This window comes from Apodemus sylvaticus, chromosome 2 (genome assembly GCF_947179515.1).
Source record: "Apodemus sylvaticus chromosome 2, mApoSyl1.1, whole genome shotgun sequence".
NCBI lineage: Eukaryota > Metazoa > Chordata > Mammalia > Rodentia > Muridae > Apodemus > Apodemus sylvaticus.
Window position 1 is genome coordinate 174,475,408 of NC_067473.1, and position 18,894 is coordinate 174,494,301.

The window sequence follows — 18,894 nt, forward strand, 5'->3', positions numbered from 1 at the left end:
GGCAGAGGGAGCAGCCCCTTTCTAATGGTATTGAAAGTGAAATTATTTCCTCTGAAAATTCCTAAAATGGGGCAAGTCTTTTTCCTCACTCTAATGTATTTTATGCAGGGATCACTAGGGGTTATTTCTTATTGTTTACAATGTTCTACAGTGTTTGACCACTGAAGTGATAGATGACAGACAGGTGGTCCATATTAATTGCATTATAAAAACAAGTTTTATTATCTCATCCTTTTCCAAATCCATCCAGGCATACTTTGTAAAGAGAAGAACTCACAGATGCTTTGCTTCCGTACATTTTGTTTGTTTGTTTGTTTGTTTGTTTTTTGGATTTGGTTTTTTGGAGACAGGGTTTCTCTGTATAGCTCTGGCTGTCCTGGAACTTACTCTGTAGACCAGGCTAGCCTCGAACTCAGAAATTCCCCTGCCTCTGCCTCCCCGAGTGCTGGGATTACAGGCGTGCGTCAGCATCGCCCCACGCTTCCATACATTTTTGAAGAAAATGTTGTTGATGTTTTTTGCCCTCGTTTCCATGTTGCAAACCATTGTATTTAATCTGGTGGAAGAAAAATGTTTGTATGGTTTTGCAGTCTTTTCCAATTTACAGACAATTTTATTTAAGCTGGTGTTAAAAATAATAGAAGTATGTCTATTTTATTTGAAGGCCACGAGTGTGTGTCTAGTCAGATGTTATTAAGTATGTCTTCTTAGACATAAGTGATGATTGAAACAGGTAATGGAGTGGTCTCTCCATTTAGAGGGAATGTTTGAAGACATTGCATGGTAACAGGGAAGCAATAGCCTGTGTCTGCTGGTCTATGATGCCTTTATACCTCAGTAGTTCTGAGAACAGGGTAAGAAAACTGAATAGAGCTTTATCATCTGAGGGTATAGTACAGGTGGTTTGTATAGTACAGATGGTTTGGACCCTCATTTTTGATCCAAGACCCACGCATCCCAAATCGTTTATCTGTATCCACATTGTGGGAGATAGGGAAAATTAACCTAAGGAAAAAAAACATGGTGCTAGAGAGGGAAGCACAGAACTCTCCCAGTGTAGAGACCTGACTGTTCATCTTAACTGGCGCTTCACAGCAGTGGTGACCTCAGTGATAGCATGATGGTACTGTTCTGAGGCAGCCTTGAACTCCTCCAGATGCTTCTCATAACTTCTGATGGCTGCCTGGAGCTGCGTTCTCTCCACTGCTCCCAAGATGGCTTGAATGATCATATCTATGCCCAGGCTGAGCACCGCAACTCCAATGCTTCCCAGGAGAGAAGTCCCGATGTGAGCTAGCACAGAGACCAGCTTGCTAATGATGCCAGTTGTGACACTGGAGCCCACCAGTTTAACAGCCACTGCACTGGCTGCAGAGGTAGCTTCTCCCAGGATGACAGAAATGACCTTCTGCACGATGGTAATCTTCTCTGTCTCCCCTTCCTTAAGATCCTGCAGCTTCCTATAAAGGGTTGGCTCTAGTTTGTCTTTCAGAGCCTCGTCAACCTTTTGCAGTTCCTTTTGGATTTTTGTCATGGCTTGGATAATGATGTCACAGTTGTCTTTGATGGTCCCATCGCTTTTCATTTCAATGAAGGCCAGCCTGCAACCCAAGTGGGTGTTGAGAACCCCTGTGAGCTTGTTGGTGACCTGGAAGCTGTCAGACAAGCAGCCCAGCAGCTGCTGGTGAAGGCGGTTCACTTCCTGTCGCCTCCGTGGGTTTTGTGGGTAGAGGAAGTCACTCTGAGCCATATTTCAGCAAGTCTCTGAAAAATCAAACAGGAAGTCAGCTTTGAGTACTGCATGACTAACCAGGCAGCCATCCCAGTGGCCATAGCCGAAGACTGCCTCAGAGGGCTCAGCAGGGGTGATTCGTTGGCTTGTTTGAGAGAGGATCTCATGTAGCCCAAGGTAGGTATGAGTTCCTGATCCTTCAGCATCTACTTCCCAGGAGCTGTGATTACAGGCCTGCACCCCTCTGCCAGTCAAGGCCTGGGTTATGCCCTGGGTCAAGGCCAGAAGTTTGTGAGTGCCACAGAAGCATTCTACAAACCCTCAGCCCCCCACAGGCTAGCTCTTTATTACCATTACTTATTTTCCAATCTCTGAGTTTTCCAGATTATTCCTCAAGAATTTTGAGTTAAATCAGTAGTTTAAAGATATAAATTTAGTGCTTATGTGTTTGATAGTTTAAAACATTCACACCAGGGCTGGCTGGTCTCTCCTTCTGCAGCATCTGTGTCCTCCCTAGGTTCTAGGGAACCTTGCAGCAGCCTGCTAGTGGTGGAGCTCACGGCTCCTGGGACTCCCCTCTCACTTCAGCCTTTTTGAAGCAATTGTGCTTTGCTTGCTCTAGTGGGTAACACTATGTTTGATGTGAGTGCTTTGATATTAAAACAGGATTCTGAGACCAAGTGTAGTCTTGTACAATTAACTGCAGTTTTAGAATTTGAGACGTAAAGCAGGAGGACCAGAAATGCAAGGTCAGCCTCGACTACACAGTGAGTTCAAGGCCATCCTGTGTTACCTGAGGTTCTGTTTCAAGAGAAAGAAAGAAAAAAGAAGGGAGAGGAGAAATATGAAAGAAAGGAAAGGATGATTACTTCTAAAAGTTAAGGTTAATTTTGTGCCACTATGTAGGTGATTTACTTTTTCTGGAAAAGAACCACATTAAAAGAGAAAGGGTATAGAGTGTCACCAAATATTATTGTTGTTATTATTGTTACTATTAGTATTACTATTATTGCCCTGGATGGCACAGAACTCTTGTTGTCAGCAAGGCTGGCCTCAAACTCTTAGAAATCCTCTTGTCTCTGCATCTCAAGTGCTCCCACACCTGGTCTTGTTTATCCTGCTTTCAGTTGTTTGTTTAAATTTAGGATTATCCAAGTTAGTGGCCTTCTTGGGCCTTTTATAAGTACATGTCATTATGCTTAGTTCTTCTCTGTTTTCTTGCTGCCTACCTTTTCTTGCTGTCACTTTTCAAATACAACCTTTTAGGGGACTTTAGAGAACACAGTGCACCCTCTGCCCAGAGATACAGGAACTTAAAGAGAGAAATTAGGATTGAGGGACTGCAGGAATCTTCTAGAAAGTGACATGTGATAGGTGTGTTGGCAAATGCTCACATTATAATGTTGAGACATTACAAATAACAAATGATAAAGTATCATACATATAACACCATTATCCTTATGTGTAAACCTTTAAACAGAGGAAGAAAGACACCTGCAATCCCACACTCTCTTAGGTGTTTTTATTTCTAAAATTTATCTATGTGCATAGAAATCTTTACAAAGTTGTAAAAAGAAGAAAATTGTAGCAGTAATGTGATTCCTCTTCTATTAAGTCACTTACTTTCCTGTCCGTTTAATTTTATAAGCAGTGTGTTAGTTACATAAACTATTCTAAATATAATTCAATAAGCCTCAAATTGTGTTACATTTGTAATGTTTATATGCATATCTTATTTTTCCCTCTGTCATCCTCATTCTTTCCTGGGAATAAATAGGTAGAAAGACAATACAATAGGACGTAAAGTGCGGCTGTGGAGTCAGGTCTGTCTGTCCACAGCACAGCTGTGCAGTCAGGTCTGTCTGTCCATAGCACAGCTGTGCTGGAGTCAGGTCTGTCTGTCCACAGCACAGCTGTGCAGTCAGGTCTGTCTGTCCACAGCACAGCTGTGCTGGAGTCAGGTCTCTCTGTCCACAGCACAGCTGTGCAGTCAGGTCTGTCTGTCCACAGCACAGCTGTGCTGGAGTCAGGTCTGTCTGTCCACAGCACAGCTGTGCTGGAGTCAGGTCTGTCTGTCCACAGCACAGCTGTGCTGGAGTCAGGTCTGTCTGTCCACAGCACAGCTGTGGAGTCAGGTCTCTGTCAGGTTTGTCTGTCCACCCTGTGACTTCTGGAAGCAAACTCAGGTGTCAGGCTTAGCCATCACGTTTACTCCCTGAGCCATCTTGCTGACCCTACATTTTTCATTGTCTTTGACATATATTCAAATTGCATTTCAAAGCTTTCCTGCTGACACCACAGTAAATTTTTATGCCACGATGCTGGTCTCTCTCTGCTATGGTCTTGTTGAACTTGAGGATCGTTATATTTCAGACAGAGTTGTTCTCTTAAGAATACAAACTGAATCCATTTAAGATAAAATGATAAGGCTGTTGGTATTTCCATGTCAGTAAAGTAAGCTGACTAACAGAAAAATAAGATGGGCAAAGTAAGTATTGTTACATACAGGCGCGAGTACACACACACACACACACAGACAGACACACAGACAGACACACAGAGATGCAGGGTGGGCTGAGATGTTCTCTCAGCTCCTGCCCTGCTCTCTCCCTCCTCACTGTGCACTTGTGAGTGAACACAGCATACAAGTGAGGCTGGAAGCTTTGCAGAGGAAAGGGCAGCTGCTGTCTATCCACGAGCTTCAATTCATTCAAATCAAAGTCATGGTGGTCAGTGTCTAGTTAATCCTGAGGCCATGGTGCATTTTCTGATAGAAATTCCCTAAATTTCCTCGATTATTTTGAGCAAAAGGATCTCATAATTCTGAGCAGAATGAAGCCTGTAAAAGTTATCCAGTACCACTTATCACAGGATTTCATTGTGCACTTAAGACATTTCTCAGAAAAACGGTTTTTCCCCCTCAAAGGCTGCTTAGAGGCACAGACTGTATCAAAGTATGAGCAGCTTCATGGAGTACAGGCAGGAGTTGTGCTTTGGCTCACCTGAGAGCCACCTTCATTCTTTCAAGACAGTATATGAGTCTCATTCGTGACATTGAAGACACATGTCCTCCTGACACAAATTGCACTTTCACATGTGTACCATGGGTCCCGTCTCTAGCCCTCCGAAAATTCCTTAGTTTTACATTTCTCAATAAAATTCTCCCTTCTCTCGAATCTTCACGGAGGGAATCTCCCAAGCATGCCCCGAGAGCCCCTCAAACAAAGCAGGCACTGTAATGGCCACTCACAGCTGGCATCATCCCAGAGCCCGGAAGTCCTGTCCTTCAGGGTGTTCTAATGCTCCTCGAGTCTCCTCCACATCACTTACCTCGTTGGATCTCCGAGTTTGTGTCCCTCCGTTGCTCAGGAGTATTGTTGGAGGGCTTTTCATCTGGGCTCATCTGGAAGCTTCTGGTGGAATGTGATGAGCCACAGGGTTTGCTGGTCTCCGCTGGGTCCCTCTGCCCATCTGGTTTGTAGCCATTTCTGCCTGGCTTCGTTTTCAGAATACCTCTGTTTCCTGTACCACAACCTGCTGACGTCATAAGCAATGTTAACTTGAGCAATTATAAAACTGGTAAAAGTGTTTTTATATTTTCTGTTCTTTATTTAAATGCCATAAAACCACCCAAGTCCAGTTCAGTATCAGTGATGACTCATTAGTTGGATACATGTTCCTCAGCTTCTGCTGCATTTGGGCCTTTATCTGCTGTTTAGGTTTTCAGGAAATAAAAATCCAGATAGAGCCAAAAATGAAGACAGAAGCCCTGCGCCCAAGGCTAGGAGCTCTGCTCTGTATCCCTTACTGGCCTCTTAACAGGTGCACTGTCCAGAGGGCTCTGGGCCTGGATGTCCCTTTCCTCAGTCCTCTCCCTCCTGTGCACTTCCCGGTGTTTTCTTTTGAAATCATGCTTCTTCCTCTTTAGCTGTTGATTGTGTACACACACACACACATCCCTACTCCTAATTACATAAATATAGCCTGTTCACTTCATTTACTGTTGCTTGCATGGATGTGGTCTCTGAGCTGACAGGGGATTGGATACTCCAGTAGGCTGCTCATTAGGCTGCTTATCCTAGGGAGACCATTTTTCCCCATCCCAGCTCTCAGCGTGCTGTCCTTGCCTGGCTATGCCATCTATGAGCAGATGTCTGAGATTTCCTGCTTCCATCTGAGCATGTATGTCTAAAAATACCTTTTGAACTTTTATGCTAAGTGTTTTGTGAGCATGGGTGTACAAAAGTAGGACGTGCTGGAGCCTGCCGAGGGCAGAGGACGGCATTGGATCCCCGCCAGTGGAGTTAGACATTGTGCACTGCCGTGTAGGTGCTTGTAACTGAACCCAGATCATCCCGAAGGGCATTCAATGCCCTTAACCTCCGAGCAATCCCTCCAGCCCAGCGTGTCTATTGATATCGTATCTGTAAGTTCAAACTGAAGATGGGTGCTTATCCATATACTTCTTTGGACCCCATGCTTAAGGAAACGTCTTAGTTCCCAAGGGACTTCATTAGTAGAAGATTGCCCATCTCTGTTCTGCTTTGAGGACACTAGGGTGACAAAGCAGACAGGATCAATGCAGAGATCAGAAAGCACGGAGTCAATTTGTCCAGGAGATCTGAGAGGGCGTGGCATCCCTCCCCCCCCCCCCAGGCAGTTGTCCTTGTTCCTTAGCACGGTCTCCGTCCGGGCTATCGACCCTGGGCACTGTTCTGCTTGAACCCTCTCCCGGGCTGCCCCTCCTGCTGCCCTGGCTGTTTGACATGGACATCCCACACCCAACCCCCATTCACAGAAGGGATTGGCTTTGTAGGGCAGGTGAGATAAGCGGTCAGGTGTGGGAGGCGTGGTCACAGAGTCGCTGTCTCAGTGTCCATTACCATAGCCCAGTACAGGAGTTGGTCTTTAGAGCCATTGCCTTGGCTGTGAAGATGACCCGGCAATGGCTGCTGTGACTGCTATGGCAGACCCTGTGTCCAGGCCAGTTCTGCCTGCTGTTTCCAGTGCCCAGTGGGACGGCAGGAGGGGAAGGGCGAAGGGAAGAAATGAAGGAAAGGGAGGAGGAAGGGCGAGCAGATGGATGTCTGTGCAGGAAAGTATGGAGTACCGTGGTCCTAGAGGAGTCAGGGCTGCAACAGTGTAGATCTGAGGCAGCCATCTAGGTGACATTCTTTTTCTTGACACCACCATGGCCATGGCTGTGTGGGTCCCACCATCTTGGTTGAGGACACAGTTGTCCTCAGTGGGGAATGGTCAGGAAGCCACATGTGTGAGCCTACTTACCACTGAGGCCTGAGTTCCCAGCAGGACTATAGATTCCTTCATCTCCTGGGCTTGTCATGGGGTTGGCCAACAGCTGTAGATCAGCCCAGGCCTTCCGGTTGAAATGCAGCTGCCTCTGGCCCTAAGTGCAGAAGTTATCTGGGAGTTTCCTCCTGGGTCGAATCATAGGACTTGTCTGGCACCCACTGTGCTGCTTTGTCCTGGCATGAGCAGGACCTGTTGTCGTAGTATGGCAGGGAGGGGGTCTAGGCACACTACGAAGCCCCAGACACCAGGCATTATAAGGGGGAGAGAGGAATGAAGAAGGGGTAGCTTAGACTCATCGTCTGTTAGGACTCCTGCCTGTCATCTCCAAGTGAATGTGTATTTAGGATGGTACACAATATTTGATCATGTATGTTACCAAGGAGCATGGTAGAACCCTTTTGTGGGTTATTGGCTTCACAGATAAAATGATTTAAAAATGAACCCACATGGGAATTGAATTGTGGATAATTTTATTGGAGTTCAAGAAAAGTTGTGAAGACAAGTTGTAAATTTATCAGCTTCCGGGAGGGATATTATGTTTATTGTCAACTTGGCAGAATTTAGAATTGCCTGGGAGCTGGGCCCCTGGACTGATCTTGGGGATTATGTTGATTATATTGATTAGAGTGGGAAGCCCCACCCACTGTGGGTGGCATCATTCCCTAGGGAGGAGATCCTGGACCGTGTCAGAGTGGAGAGTGAGCAGAGTGCCTGCAGGCATGCGCTCCTTGCTCTCTGCTTGGTGATTATGGATACAGCACGACCAGTGTGTGGGGCTCCTGCTTCTGTAACTACTCTACACTGAACTGTGAGCTAAGTCAGATGGGCACCAAGAACAGCAGCAGCAGTGGAGTGGATCAACCTGAGCTTAGAGTGCTACAGAGGGCAGAACTGGAGAAGTGATGCCAACCCTTAGAAGGAGCCCAGAAGATCATGTGTGGATCCCAGACATTGACATAAGAAGCTGCAACATTGAAGTTGCCTTGGAGACCTCAAGATGTTCGGGATGCCAGAGCCATGGGCTATCTGCTGAGGAAAGCTGCTAACATGGAGTGGAAACCAGTGCAGTCAACAGTTTGTTGCAGTCAACAAAGATGAAAAAGGAGTTGGAGATGTGAAGACCACTTTGACATCAGACACGGGATGCAGAGTTTGGAGTTTGCCCAACTGGTTTCCTGTCTTCCTTTGGGAATTACAGTTAAGTGATTAGATGGATCTCAGAAGAGACCTTGAAGTTTCATCTTTAATATTGTTGACAGTGCTATAGACTATGGGGGATTTGTAAATTGGACTAAATGTGTTTTTTTATTATGCTATGCTTAGGTATGGCCCCCATAGTCTTATATGTTTGAACAAGCCTATGGGGGGTCAGGGAGTGGAATGTGATGGTTTGTATTTGCTTGGTCCAGGGAGTGGCACTATTAGAAGTTGTGGCCCTATTGGAGTAGGTGTGGCCTTGTTGGAGTAGGTGTGTCACTGTGGGTGTGTGTGGGTTTTAAGACTCTCATCCTAGCTGCCTGGAAGCCAGTATACTGCTAGCAGCTTTCAGAAGTAGATGTAGATCTCTCAGTTCCTCTTGCACTATGCCTGCCTTGATGCTGCCATGTTCCTGCCTTGATGATAATGGACCGAACCTCTGAACCTGTAAGCCAGCCCCAATTAAATGTTATTCTTATAAGAGTTGCCTTGGTCATGGTGTCTGTTCACAGCAGTAAAACCCTAAGACACCATCCTACCAGGTTATTTTAGCTTTTCCTTCCTGTTAATCTTTAGAAGATTCCCTAGGAAAAAGTAGGCACTGGAAATGTGGTAGAGCTCCTCTTTCTGTCTCTGTCCTCACTGTCAGTGTCACTAAAGCAAATGGCTATACTATTAAGCCATTATCTTCCTTTTACATGCAAAGGCCTTCTGAGTTTCTTGCTTCTGTTTGAGAGGATAGTGGACACCTAGGTTCTGTCACGTCATTTCCACAAGCAGGCACTGCTTCTCCTTCATAAGCAGAACAGCCAGCTCAAAGGTTCGGGCATCCTCACAAGGCCTCATTGCTCTTTGACTACAGTGTCCACTTATTTTTAGCTCTGACAGGTCAGATTCAATGACTTGTTCTTTCAGACCAGGTCTCAGCCTAGAATTCACAATGTAGTATAGGCTTGGACTTGCAGCAATCCTCCTGCCTCAGCCTCTCTCTCCTAGAGTCAAGATTACAGTCATTAGACAGCTTAGGCAGCTCTACCCAATCCCCCAGACAGTCACTGCACTTCAGGGCCAGTGCTACACCACAGGTAGGAGATGGTCCAGAGGACTGAATTCCAGGCTAAGATGAAACAGGAGAGAACTGTAATGGAGCCAGAGGTCTGAGTCCTTCAGTGTGTCCAAGGGCCAGCACTGAGCCTTCCCACACGCTAAGTCATTTTCTTGTCACTGGAATCTTATAGGACAAGTTTCTTTCTTTCTTCTTCTTCTTCTTCTTCTTTTTTTTTTTTAAAGATTTATTTATTTTATTTATATGAATACATTGTAGTTGTCTTCAGACACACCAGAAGAGGGCATCAGATCCTACACATGGTTGTGAGCCACCATGTGACTACTGGGAATTGAACTCAGTCCCTTTGGAAAAGCAGTCAGTGCTCTAAGCCATCTGTCCAGTCTATAGGATGAGTTCAAAAGATAACTTTTCCTTTTTCATGGGAAGCAACAGGCACAGAGGCTAAGCCCCTCCCCCAAGGCCACAACACCATGGTTTGTCCCTGGCAAAGGTCACAGGAGAAACTAAGTTGCTCCAAACAGCTGCCTGTGTTTTTTCTAAAAAGCATGCCCAGAATTTTGATGATCTGAAACATTTTGACATAAATCCTTCTTTGTAAGTGCAGTGATAAAGAGTAGATTGTGTATTTGTGGGTGTGTATTTTCAGCACACGTTGTTTTGCTGAAAGAAACCACTTAAGGGAGAAAAACAAGTTCACATTAGTTGGCATACTTTGAATCTTTTAAGAAAAATGAAAACACATTACTGTGGTAACCAGTATAGGTCATGTGAGGGGCAACAAAATAATTACAGGGGAGACAGGGCAATGTAGAATAATTTAACTTTTCCTTTTACATATATGCTCCCTTAAATCTTCTTTTGCTACCAGTTTGAGCTCTTGGCTTACTTCTGAATGGTTCAGCTCTGTGGTACTTGGAACTTGGGCAGCAAATTCACAAGACCAACTTTGACATAAAGGACTGAGCAAGTTATTTTTTTAAGTATACTGTTTCTCATTGAGCCAAAGACAGTAACTAGTTAATTTTAACTCTGATCTCTCTCTCTGTGTCTCTCTGTCTGTCTCTGTCTCTCTCTCTGTCTCTCTCTCTCTCTAGAGTCTCATGTAGTCCAGGTTGACCTCATACCCCGTAAACTAAGAATGTCCTTGAAACCCCAATGCTGTCTGACTCTTCTTCACAGGTAGTGGGGTTCCAGGCACATGCCACCATGTCTGGCTGTATATGGTCTTTTAATGAAATGGTCTTGAGTTATAAGGAGAGAGGAGGGGAAGCACCCTTGCCTGGCTCATAAGGACTTTGGAGAGATATAGTAGAGTATGGCTTTTGCCAATGGAAAGATGATGAAAGGTAAGAAGCAGTCTCAGGAGAGGATCCGAGTGTCCTGAGGCACTAGGTGTCTGCATAGTACCACGTCCAGGAATTCCCTGACTTCAGTGGAGAAGAAGCGAGCTATCGTGGCGGCTATCTAGAACAATCAGGTATGGGAAGGGTGCACTGACCCTACACGGGAAAAAATGCAATGAAAACCTCTGCAGCATCAAGCTTGGTGTGTGGTGCAGACACCTGTAATCCCAGCACATTGGAGGCAAAAGCAGGCGGATCAGGAGCTTGGGGAGCTAGAAAGTATTAGAACAGTCTGGGGTATAGACTAAAAAGGAAAAGCAAGTAACTGGTAGCAGCGTACTCTTCCCAGGGTTCACGTGTGGATCATTCTGAAACAGTTCTGGGAAGTTAGGATAATTAGAACATTAATGAACCCAAATGGCTCAAGGGGAGTTTCTCAAGACATCAAGAGCATCCCAGGTGTGCTGGTGGAAGAAAAATTAAAACATTGCAGTGACCAATGAACTCTTTTTCATTAATTGAGATAAGTAGGTGCTAATTATGTCTAATCTGAGATTATACAGTCAGTCTGTGCTCAGCTTAAGTAAGGTTTAGCCTCCAGCCTGGCAGATGAGGTGTAAGGGAGGTCTCTCAGAGCCAGCAGGTGGAACAGTCTCCATCCTTCAGAGTCCCTTCTCAAAGGACGAAAGATGCCCTCCCTGCACCAAGTGCTTACCTTTCTCCTTCTCCCTTCCAGACATTTCATGGTCGGGCAGCTGCGGGGAGACCAGTGTTAGTGCCAGCTCTTGGCTGACACGTCTTTTCCCTTTTCAGTTTCTGAAAAACAGTGTCACCTAGAACACAGTGGTACCCTGCCTTCAGCCTTCAACCCTCAGCCATTTGTAAGTTTACTTCTGGAGGCTTCACAGCTTGTAATTAACAAATTTCTGGGGGAAGAAAGTGGTTCCACACTGTTGGTGAGCACATTGTAGACACTCGTGCTTGGCTCCAGCTCCTCTCTCTGGACACAGGGTCAGACCCCATCCCAGTTGGTCCTCAGCTAGCAGAAGTGCATCTAGTCTAGTGGCTGACCAGGTGACTGGGAGTTACAGAACAAGCTTCATCCCTATACCATTATCCAGGCATTCATTATCAAGAGGAGGCAGGGCACCCCTGCGGCAGAGGACTAAAGTTCTCGTAACATCGATTTGCCATTTCTTATCTGCTAAGGAACTGGGAAGTCATTTGGCATCTTATTTTACTTCTCTCCATAAAAGCCTGTGAGGCTGGGCCATGGTGTTCATGGTGTAGTTTTTCTTTATTTCTATTTGAGAGCTTGGGGTCTGGACTTGGGGCCTCTCTGCAGCCACTCTAGCCTCATGTAGAAGACAAACCTAAAGAGCTTAAGGAACTTGACCAAGAACATGTACTAATGAGTCCGACTGATGGCTATAGCATCACACAGCCTGGGTCTGGGGTCAAGCTGGCCAATTTACAGCCTCACTCTTGATTTTCTGCACTCCAGGACCTGTCCACAAAGAGCTTATAGGGCAGCACAAGGTCACTGATTTTCATAAGTATGTTATGGTTTCAAATATTCACTAGTGACCAACCAATCATCCAATGTCTGATAATAAATGTGGCTATCCTGGTTAAGTATTAACTCAAGGCTGAGTTAAAGCTGTGTTCAAGTGGTTTCATTATGACCAGGCAGTGATGGCACACCCCTTTGATCCCAGCACTTGGGAGGCAGAGGCAGGTGGATTTCTGAGTTTGAGGCCAGCCTGGTCTACAGAGTGAGTTCCAGGGTAGCCAGGGCTGTACAGAGAAACCCTGTCTCAAAAACCAGAAAAAAAAGTGGTTTCATAACAGGAGAGCAGTTTGTGCGCATGCCTATGTGCGTGCGTGCGTGCGTGCGTGCGTGTGTTCCAGTGTGTTTTAGGAGGAGGGAATCCAAGAATCTTTTTCCCCCCTCTCTTTCTCTGTCTCACTTAATTTTTTCAGTACTGCGTATTAGACATAGGACCTTTTGCATGCTAAGCAAGTAGTCTCCCACTGAGTAACATCCTCATCTTTGCTCTGGAATGGGTTCTTTGGCAATATTAATTCCCTCGGTCTCCTGTTTGTGTTTTAAGTTGTTTTCTTTTTTTCTCCCCTTTGCCCCCTCCCTTTCTTTTTAAGTCAAGGCCTCATGTATCCCAGGCTGGCCTTGAATTTGACATATAATTGAGGGATGACCTTTTATTCTCTTGCCTCTATTCTTAGGCAGGAGTATTTTAAGAATCATGGAACCTGGCTAGGTATGTTCTTATTAATTATCAAAGTATCATTCTTTTCTTCATAGTCTACTGCAGGATTTTCTCCTCAGACAAGCACTACTGTCTTGGATCTGTGGGGCCAATATTCATGTCATTTTTATTGCTGCCAAGGAGAAGAGGGAAAAGATGAAACATCTTGTCAGGTCCCCTCTACCTAGTCTGTATGTACAGACAGAGTGAGCAGGCAGGACCTCAGCAGGAGGGAGCCTGGCACGACACTATGGGGTATGGGACTGAGAAGTGCTATGCCCAAGGCACAAACGGTAGTGTTGACCATGGAGTAGAGAGAGACTGGGAACTAATCAAAGGTAGATGTCACAGCTGCCTTACGGCTATGTATGTATGACATTTGTATGTGGAACAATGTCTTGGATAGGATGGCACAGAACTTGCTCCTGGACTACCCCTTGGCAGTGTAACCAACAACAGCAAAGGGTGATAGGGCGCCTGTGATGTTTTTATCTAAAGAAAATGTTCTTTTGTTTGTTGTGATATCTTGAATACCTGTTTTTTTAAAGGTTATTCCCAAAATATCCCCAGAGCTGTTTTTAAAACACTGATCAATTAGATGGCCTATATATTCTCCGCTTTTAAACTATGTGTGTACGGGTTGGTAACTCATCAACTTGACAGGAGCTAGAGTAATTTGGGAAGAGGGACTCTCAGGTGAGAAAATGTGTAAGACTGGCCTGTAGGCAGATTTGTAGTGCCTTTTCTTAATTATTGGCTGATGTGAGAGGGCCCATTGTGGGTGTCATCTCTGGACTGGTGGTCCTGGGTTCTTTAAGAAAGCAGGCCGAGCAAGCTAAGAAGAACTAAGCCAGGAAGCAGTACCCCATGGCTTCTGCATCAGCTCCTGCTTCTAAGTTTCTGTTCTGACCTCCCTGGATGATGGATTAACTCCAAGCCATAAAATGGAATAAATCCTTTCTTCTCTAAGTAGCATTTGGTCCTGATGTTTATCACAGCAATGGAAACCTAAGCATTTAAAAGATTTACTTATTTTATGCTATGTGCATGAGTATTTTGCCTTATGTATGTCCATGTACCTTATGCACATTGTACCCACAGAGGCCAGAAAAGACATCAAAACCAGAGCTGGAGTGTGAGTCACCATGTGGGTCCTAGGAGCTGAACATGAGTCTTCTAGAAGAAAAGTCCATAATCTTAATGCCTGAGCCATCTTCCCAGTTGCTTTTAAAGATGAGGTCTTATACATCCTAGGCTTTCCTTGAACTGCTCTAGGATAAAGGGTGGCTCTGAGCTTCTGGTGTTCCTGCCTGCACTGCCATGCCTGGCTGTATGCCACGTTGAGGTTCAGGCCCAGGCCTTTGTGCTGGTCAGCCTTCCCAGCTGAGCTGCAAAACAGCCCCAGCCCTAAACCTCCTTTATCTTTTTGTTGGTGGTGTTTGTGTTTTGTCTGTTGTTTTTGAGATAGGGTCTTACAGTATAGCTCTGGCTAGCTTGTAACTCCCTGTATACCAGGCTGGTCTTGAACTCACAGAGATCTACTTGTCTCTGCCTCCCAAGTGCTGGGATTGAAGTTAGGTATCACCACGCCTGGCTGATGTCCTCCATACTTCTGATGACTTTTTGTCACCCATGGCTTAAGTTAGATGGGCAATCAGGTTCACTAGATCTCCGCTGCCTGGATACCTGGCCTCCCCCACTCCTTCTCTACGTCTGTTTCCTTCCTACACCCTGCTCGCTAGCAGCCCAGGGCTTCAGTCTCCATGCCCATTTCAAGTTCCACACAGCTCTCTGTGGGGAAGCCCATGTTACTTTCCCCAGAAGCAGAGTATATCCCTGCATGGAGAAGGTGTAACAGGTACACCTGTTGTACCACTTAGGGATGTTCAAATGCATAATGTCATTTCTGCTTTCACTGTTCATTAGACCAAACTCTTCCCAGGATAGTGTTGTTATTTTGATTCATTTTGTGTTGCCAGAGTGCCTAGTTATCGGAGAATAGGGTTAACACATAGAAAATTAGTAAGTAAAAGTTTTACTTTTTGTACTGAGAACTTATTCATGTAATGACCTTGATCTCCCTCCTGAAGAAAAAAAGTTTGATGGAAAATGTGAAAACAGATGTATCAAGTCCTATCTCTTCCAATCAAGGCTTATTAAAGTGTGCTTTCCATGTAATAAGAAAATAAAACCATCAATTTTACTTTTTAATGACTTGATTTCTAGTCAACTGTGCTCTGAAAACTGTACACGAAGTATTTCAGAAACGTCACCACCCATTAACTACATTGGGTCTCATTCCGAGCAGCAGGATGAAATCGTGTGTAAGTTTACTCCGTCCCTAGCGGGATGTCAATCATCCTCTCATCAGTGTTTCCACACTGTGTGTGCTATCTGCCCAGACCGTTCCTCTCATGTCTCCTCAACACGCATGCGTTGTGGTGAGTCACATTACAGCGAGGAGGGGGGCAAGCTGCAATAAGATATTGTGGAGTGGGGAGAGTGAATGTTTAAAATACGTTTGGCTTATTATAAATTCAATTTTATCATATACATGAAAAAATCATATATGTAGAGTCTGGTAGTACCTAGGTTTGCAAGCATCTTCTGGGTTGCTGGAACAGAGCCCCAGTGGATAAGGACCTAATATGGGGCCACTGCAGAGACTCTTTTTCTTTTTAAAGGTAGAAGAGGGTGGGACATGAAGCAGAAAGTAAACTTAGGTGTCTGTTCCTTGTCACTGGGGACAGGGTTCCCTGCTTTCCACTCCCTCACTCCAAGCCCACTCAGTAAATATATATATATATATATACATATATATATATATATATACATATATATATATATATGTATGTATATATATGTGTGTGTGTGTGTGTATGTATATACACACATATGCATGCACATGTATATATATGTGTGTATGTATATGCATGTACATGTATGCGTGTGCATGCATATGTGTATGTATATATGTATATATATATGTATATATACCGTCTATAAACGAAGAGTGACTTCTCATTCTCATGTGTACAGACCCAATTTAGAGCAAGCTCACCTTTTAGCAGCTGGCAGTCATACGCGCTCATGTTCCCAGCAGACCACAAGTTTATCAGATGTCCTTTGGAAGTGTAGTTCTTACTTATGACTTCAAATAACTCATAGGGGGGGATCAGGACTTCCTTCCTGAGAGTGAAGTCTTGCACAGAGGCACCCAGACAAGTGAAGATAGTAAACAAGGTGTGGTTTCCAGACGCCTGCGTCTCTTCCTCTAGCAGGGAGGCAGAGAGGAACTGGCCGAATCGGATGGTGGACCCTACACTGGCGTCAATGTTCCCATCCTTCATCCTGTGGTATACCTTGTAACACAGACTGCCGTGCTTTGTAGAGCTGTCTTTCCTCAGCAGCTGGATGGCTGAGGTGAGGTAGTAGTGCAGATACTTGAAGTGGAATGACTGACTGTACTGCCCAGGAGACCGTGCAGCCCTGGTCATGGCCTTGGCCAAGTCAGAGCTCACATTGAGATTCAAGGAGAAAACCAAGATGACCAGGGCATGCACCAGGGTCGTGCCCTCAGGGAGGAACTTAAGGACATTTTAAACATGTGACACGTGGTTTGTGGACCCAGCATATGGTCTATGCAAGCTGAAACAGGACCACTGAGAGGCTTCTACAAATGTATAAAATTTGTAGAGCTAAATGTACAAGAGTGCTCCCCCTTTCCCCAAATCCATGTCATTGAGGCAGGGAAACAGCTACAGCTGAGACAACCAAGTTTAAGCTACAGGATGAATTTAGTGTGGGGTTCCAAACGACTTCAGTCCTCCTTCAGGTCCACTGTCACTACAGGACCGTTTCCCCCTTTTCCCCTTGAAGAGCGTTAACTCTTCCTACGACATCTAGTGGGATCCTCAGATTCAAGACTCCTTGTCTTGACACAGAAGAAAATTCATTCAGACTGGCAACGCAGAGCAAACACTGAGCACGTCCGCGCTGGTGGGCGGAGCCACCACGCTCAGCCCTCCAATGGGAAAGTGTACCCAGGCAGCCTAATTTGCATACAGCAAAAAAAGCATGCGAAGCACCGCTGTTGCAAGTGTCCACCGCTCCTTTTTGATGCTTTGGGGGCCCTGAAAAGGGCCTTTGTGGATGAGAGCCGACCGTCAAGGAGGCCTAGGCACAGGAGGGAGCCCGCTCAGCCGCCGAAGCCGTAAAGAGTGCGGCCCTGGCGCTTGAGCGCGTACACCACGTCCATAGCCGTGACCGTCTTGCGCTTGGCGTGCTCCGTGTAGGTGACGGCATCGCGGATCACGTTCTCGAGGAAAACCTTGAGGACGCCGCGAGTCTCCTCGTAGATGAGACCCGAGATGCGCTTCACGCCGCCGCGCCGAGCCAAACGCCGGATGGCGGGCTTGGTGATGCCCTGGATGTTGTCTCGGAGGACCTTGCGGTGTCGCTTGGCGCCACCTTTGCCCAGGCCTTTGCCGCCTTTTCCACGTCCCGACATCGCTACAGCAATAACTTGGAGGAAACCAAGAGAGACTTATGGTAACCCGCCGCCAAGCAAGAGCCTATATTTCCTGGGAGCGGACCTGTTTGAAAACAGCCAGGAGTGGGCGGAGCTCTAGGCTCCACCCCCTTGTTCTTTGTGCTCTGGTCTACCAAGATCTAAAAAAAAATAAAAAAATAAAAAAATAAAAAAACCCTTTGAGGTTCGTCTCCAAATTTCTGGAACCCTAGCGTTTCTGAAAGTTTAAACAACATAAGGTAACTGTTTTTCCTCTTTTTTTTTTTCTTTTAAGCACAAATAAAAACGGCGTATCATGCTTGCTATCTCCAGTGCGCGCTGATCAGGTATTTTTCTAAGCAGCATGCTTGTTCTTATACAACTTTAATGAGAAAATGAAAAGAAGCTAAAAATAGAAATCTAGCTTATTAGATCTTCTACCAAAGCAGTTTACATTTTCGTGTGGGGGTCTTTTGAGGGGGAATAGAAGTGTTTTAGTGACTTTCTTTTGTGACCACGATAGGAAAATTATCTTAGTTCCCACTTCCTCCTTAGTTTCAACTGTTTCTGCAGGGTATGGATTCTCCTTCTCCTGCCTTGCAAACACATTAGTATGTGCTTTTCAGCCAACTATTTCTAGTTAGTTAGCTGAACTATTGTAGTGTCATTTAAATCTGAGATTCTCATTGCATGCATTTAAGAGACCTGGTACTCACATCTGTAATCTAGGCTCTCTGGGGGTGAGGCAAGAGGATTGCCAAGAAGAGCTAGAGGCCAGCCTAGGCTAGACCGACTCAAGGTTATTTCCCCTCCTCCCCATTCAAATAGCTGGTAAAGTACCAGAAGTCAGCAGCATGACTGAAGAACAGGACTGTCCTGAAGTTTACTGCTTTTTTCAAGACAGCAGGGTTCAAGGGAGGGTTCCCAATACTTTCCCAGGTAATACTGTGCATGTTGAGGATTAGGTATTTTAGTAAACTGTTCATGGTCTGTAGTCATAAAAATAAACCTTCCCAGTAGGAAAACTGTTTCCTGAAGCTTTCTATTTATAAATGCTTTTAATTTGCAGTACTTTACAATTTCCATTAGTTCCATAACTCAAACAGTATTTTGTTTGCTCCCTGTCTCTTAGAGATTAGTTGAGCTCTAGGATAGCTGGGGGTGGGGGGGTGGGGGGAAGAAGCCTGAATCATTTAGTTTTACCTCATGAATCTAAATCGTTTGCTCTTCAGAATTCTTACCAAAATGAGGGACAAAGCTGCAGCTGGAATACTTTTCCAAATCTCTGAAACCATGTCTCAAAAAAAAAAAAAAAAAAAAAAATATATATATATATATATATATATATATATATAAAGAGAGAAAAGAAAGCAGAGACCTTTCCATGATATCAACACACATTTAAGATGGTTTACAGAAGTCATTCTAGAACTTTCTTCCCCAAAACTGCAACCTGAGGTTTC

The 18,894-nt window shown here is 45.1% G+C and overlaps 3 protein-coding genes across 3 annotated transcripts; all 3 read right to left on the minus strand.

Moving 5' to 3' along the window:
• Positions 1-202: 202 nt before the first annotated feature.
• LOC127679355 (single-pass membrane and coiled-coil domain-containing protein 3-like) lies at positions 203-1,750 on the minus strand. The gene has a single exon (XM_052175157.1). It carries the CDS (start codon positions 1,748-1,750, stop codon positions 1,073-1,075), a length of 678 nt encoding a protein of 225 aa, XP_052031117.1. The 3' UTR covers positions 203-1,072.
• Positions 1,675-16,520, minus strand: LOC127679360 (ecto-ADP-ribosyltransferase 4-like; the record flags this gene model as incomplete). The annotated part of the gene is made up of 3 exons (XM_052175161.1): positions 1,675-1,764; positions 5,063-5,266; positions 15,983-16,520. Coding segments are annotated over 3 exons (753 nt in total), but the record flags the coding sequence as incomplete, so codon positions are not given.
• Positions 16,521-16,587: 67 nt separating this feature from the next.
• LOC127679357 (histone H4) lies at positions 16,588-17,552 on the minus strand. Its single transcript, XM_052175159.1, has one exon. The coding sequence runs from the start codon at positions 17,429-17,431 to the stop codon at positions 17,120-17,122; it is 312 nt and encodes a 103-aa protein (XP_052031119.1). The 5' UTR covers positions 17,432-17,552; the 3' UTR covers positions 16,588-17,119.
• Between the last annotated feature and the right edge of the window lie 1,342 nt (positions 17,553-18,894).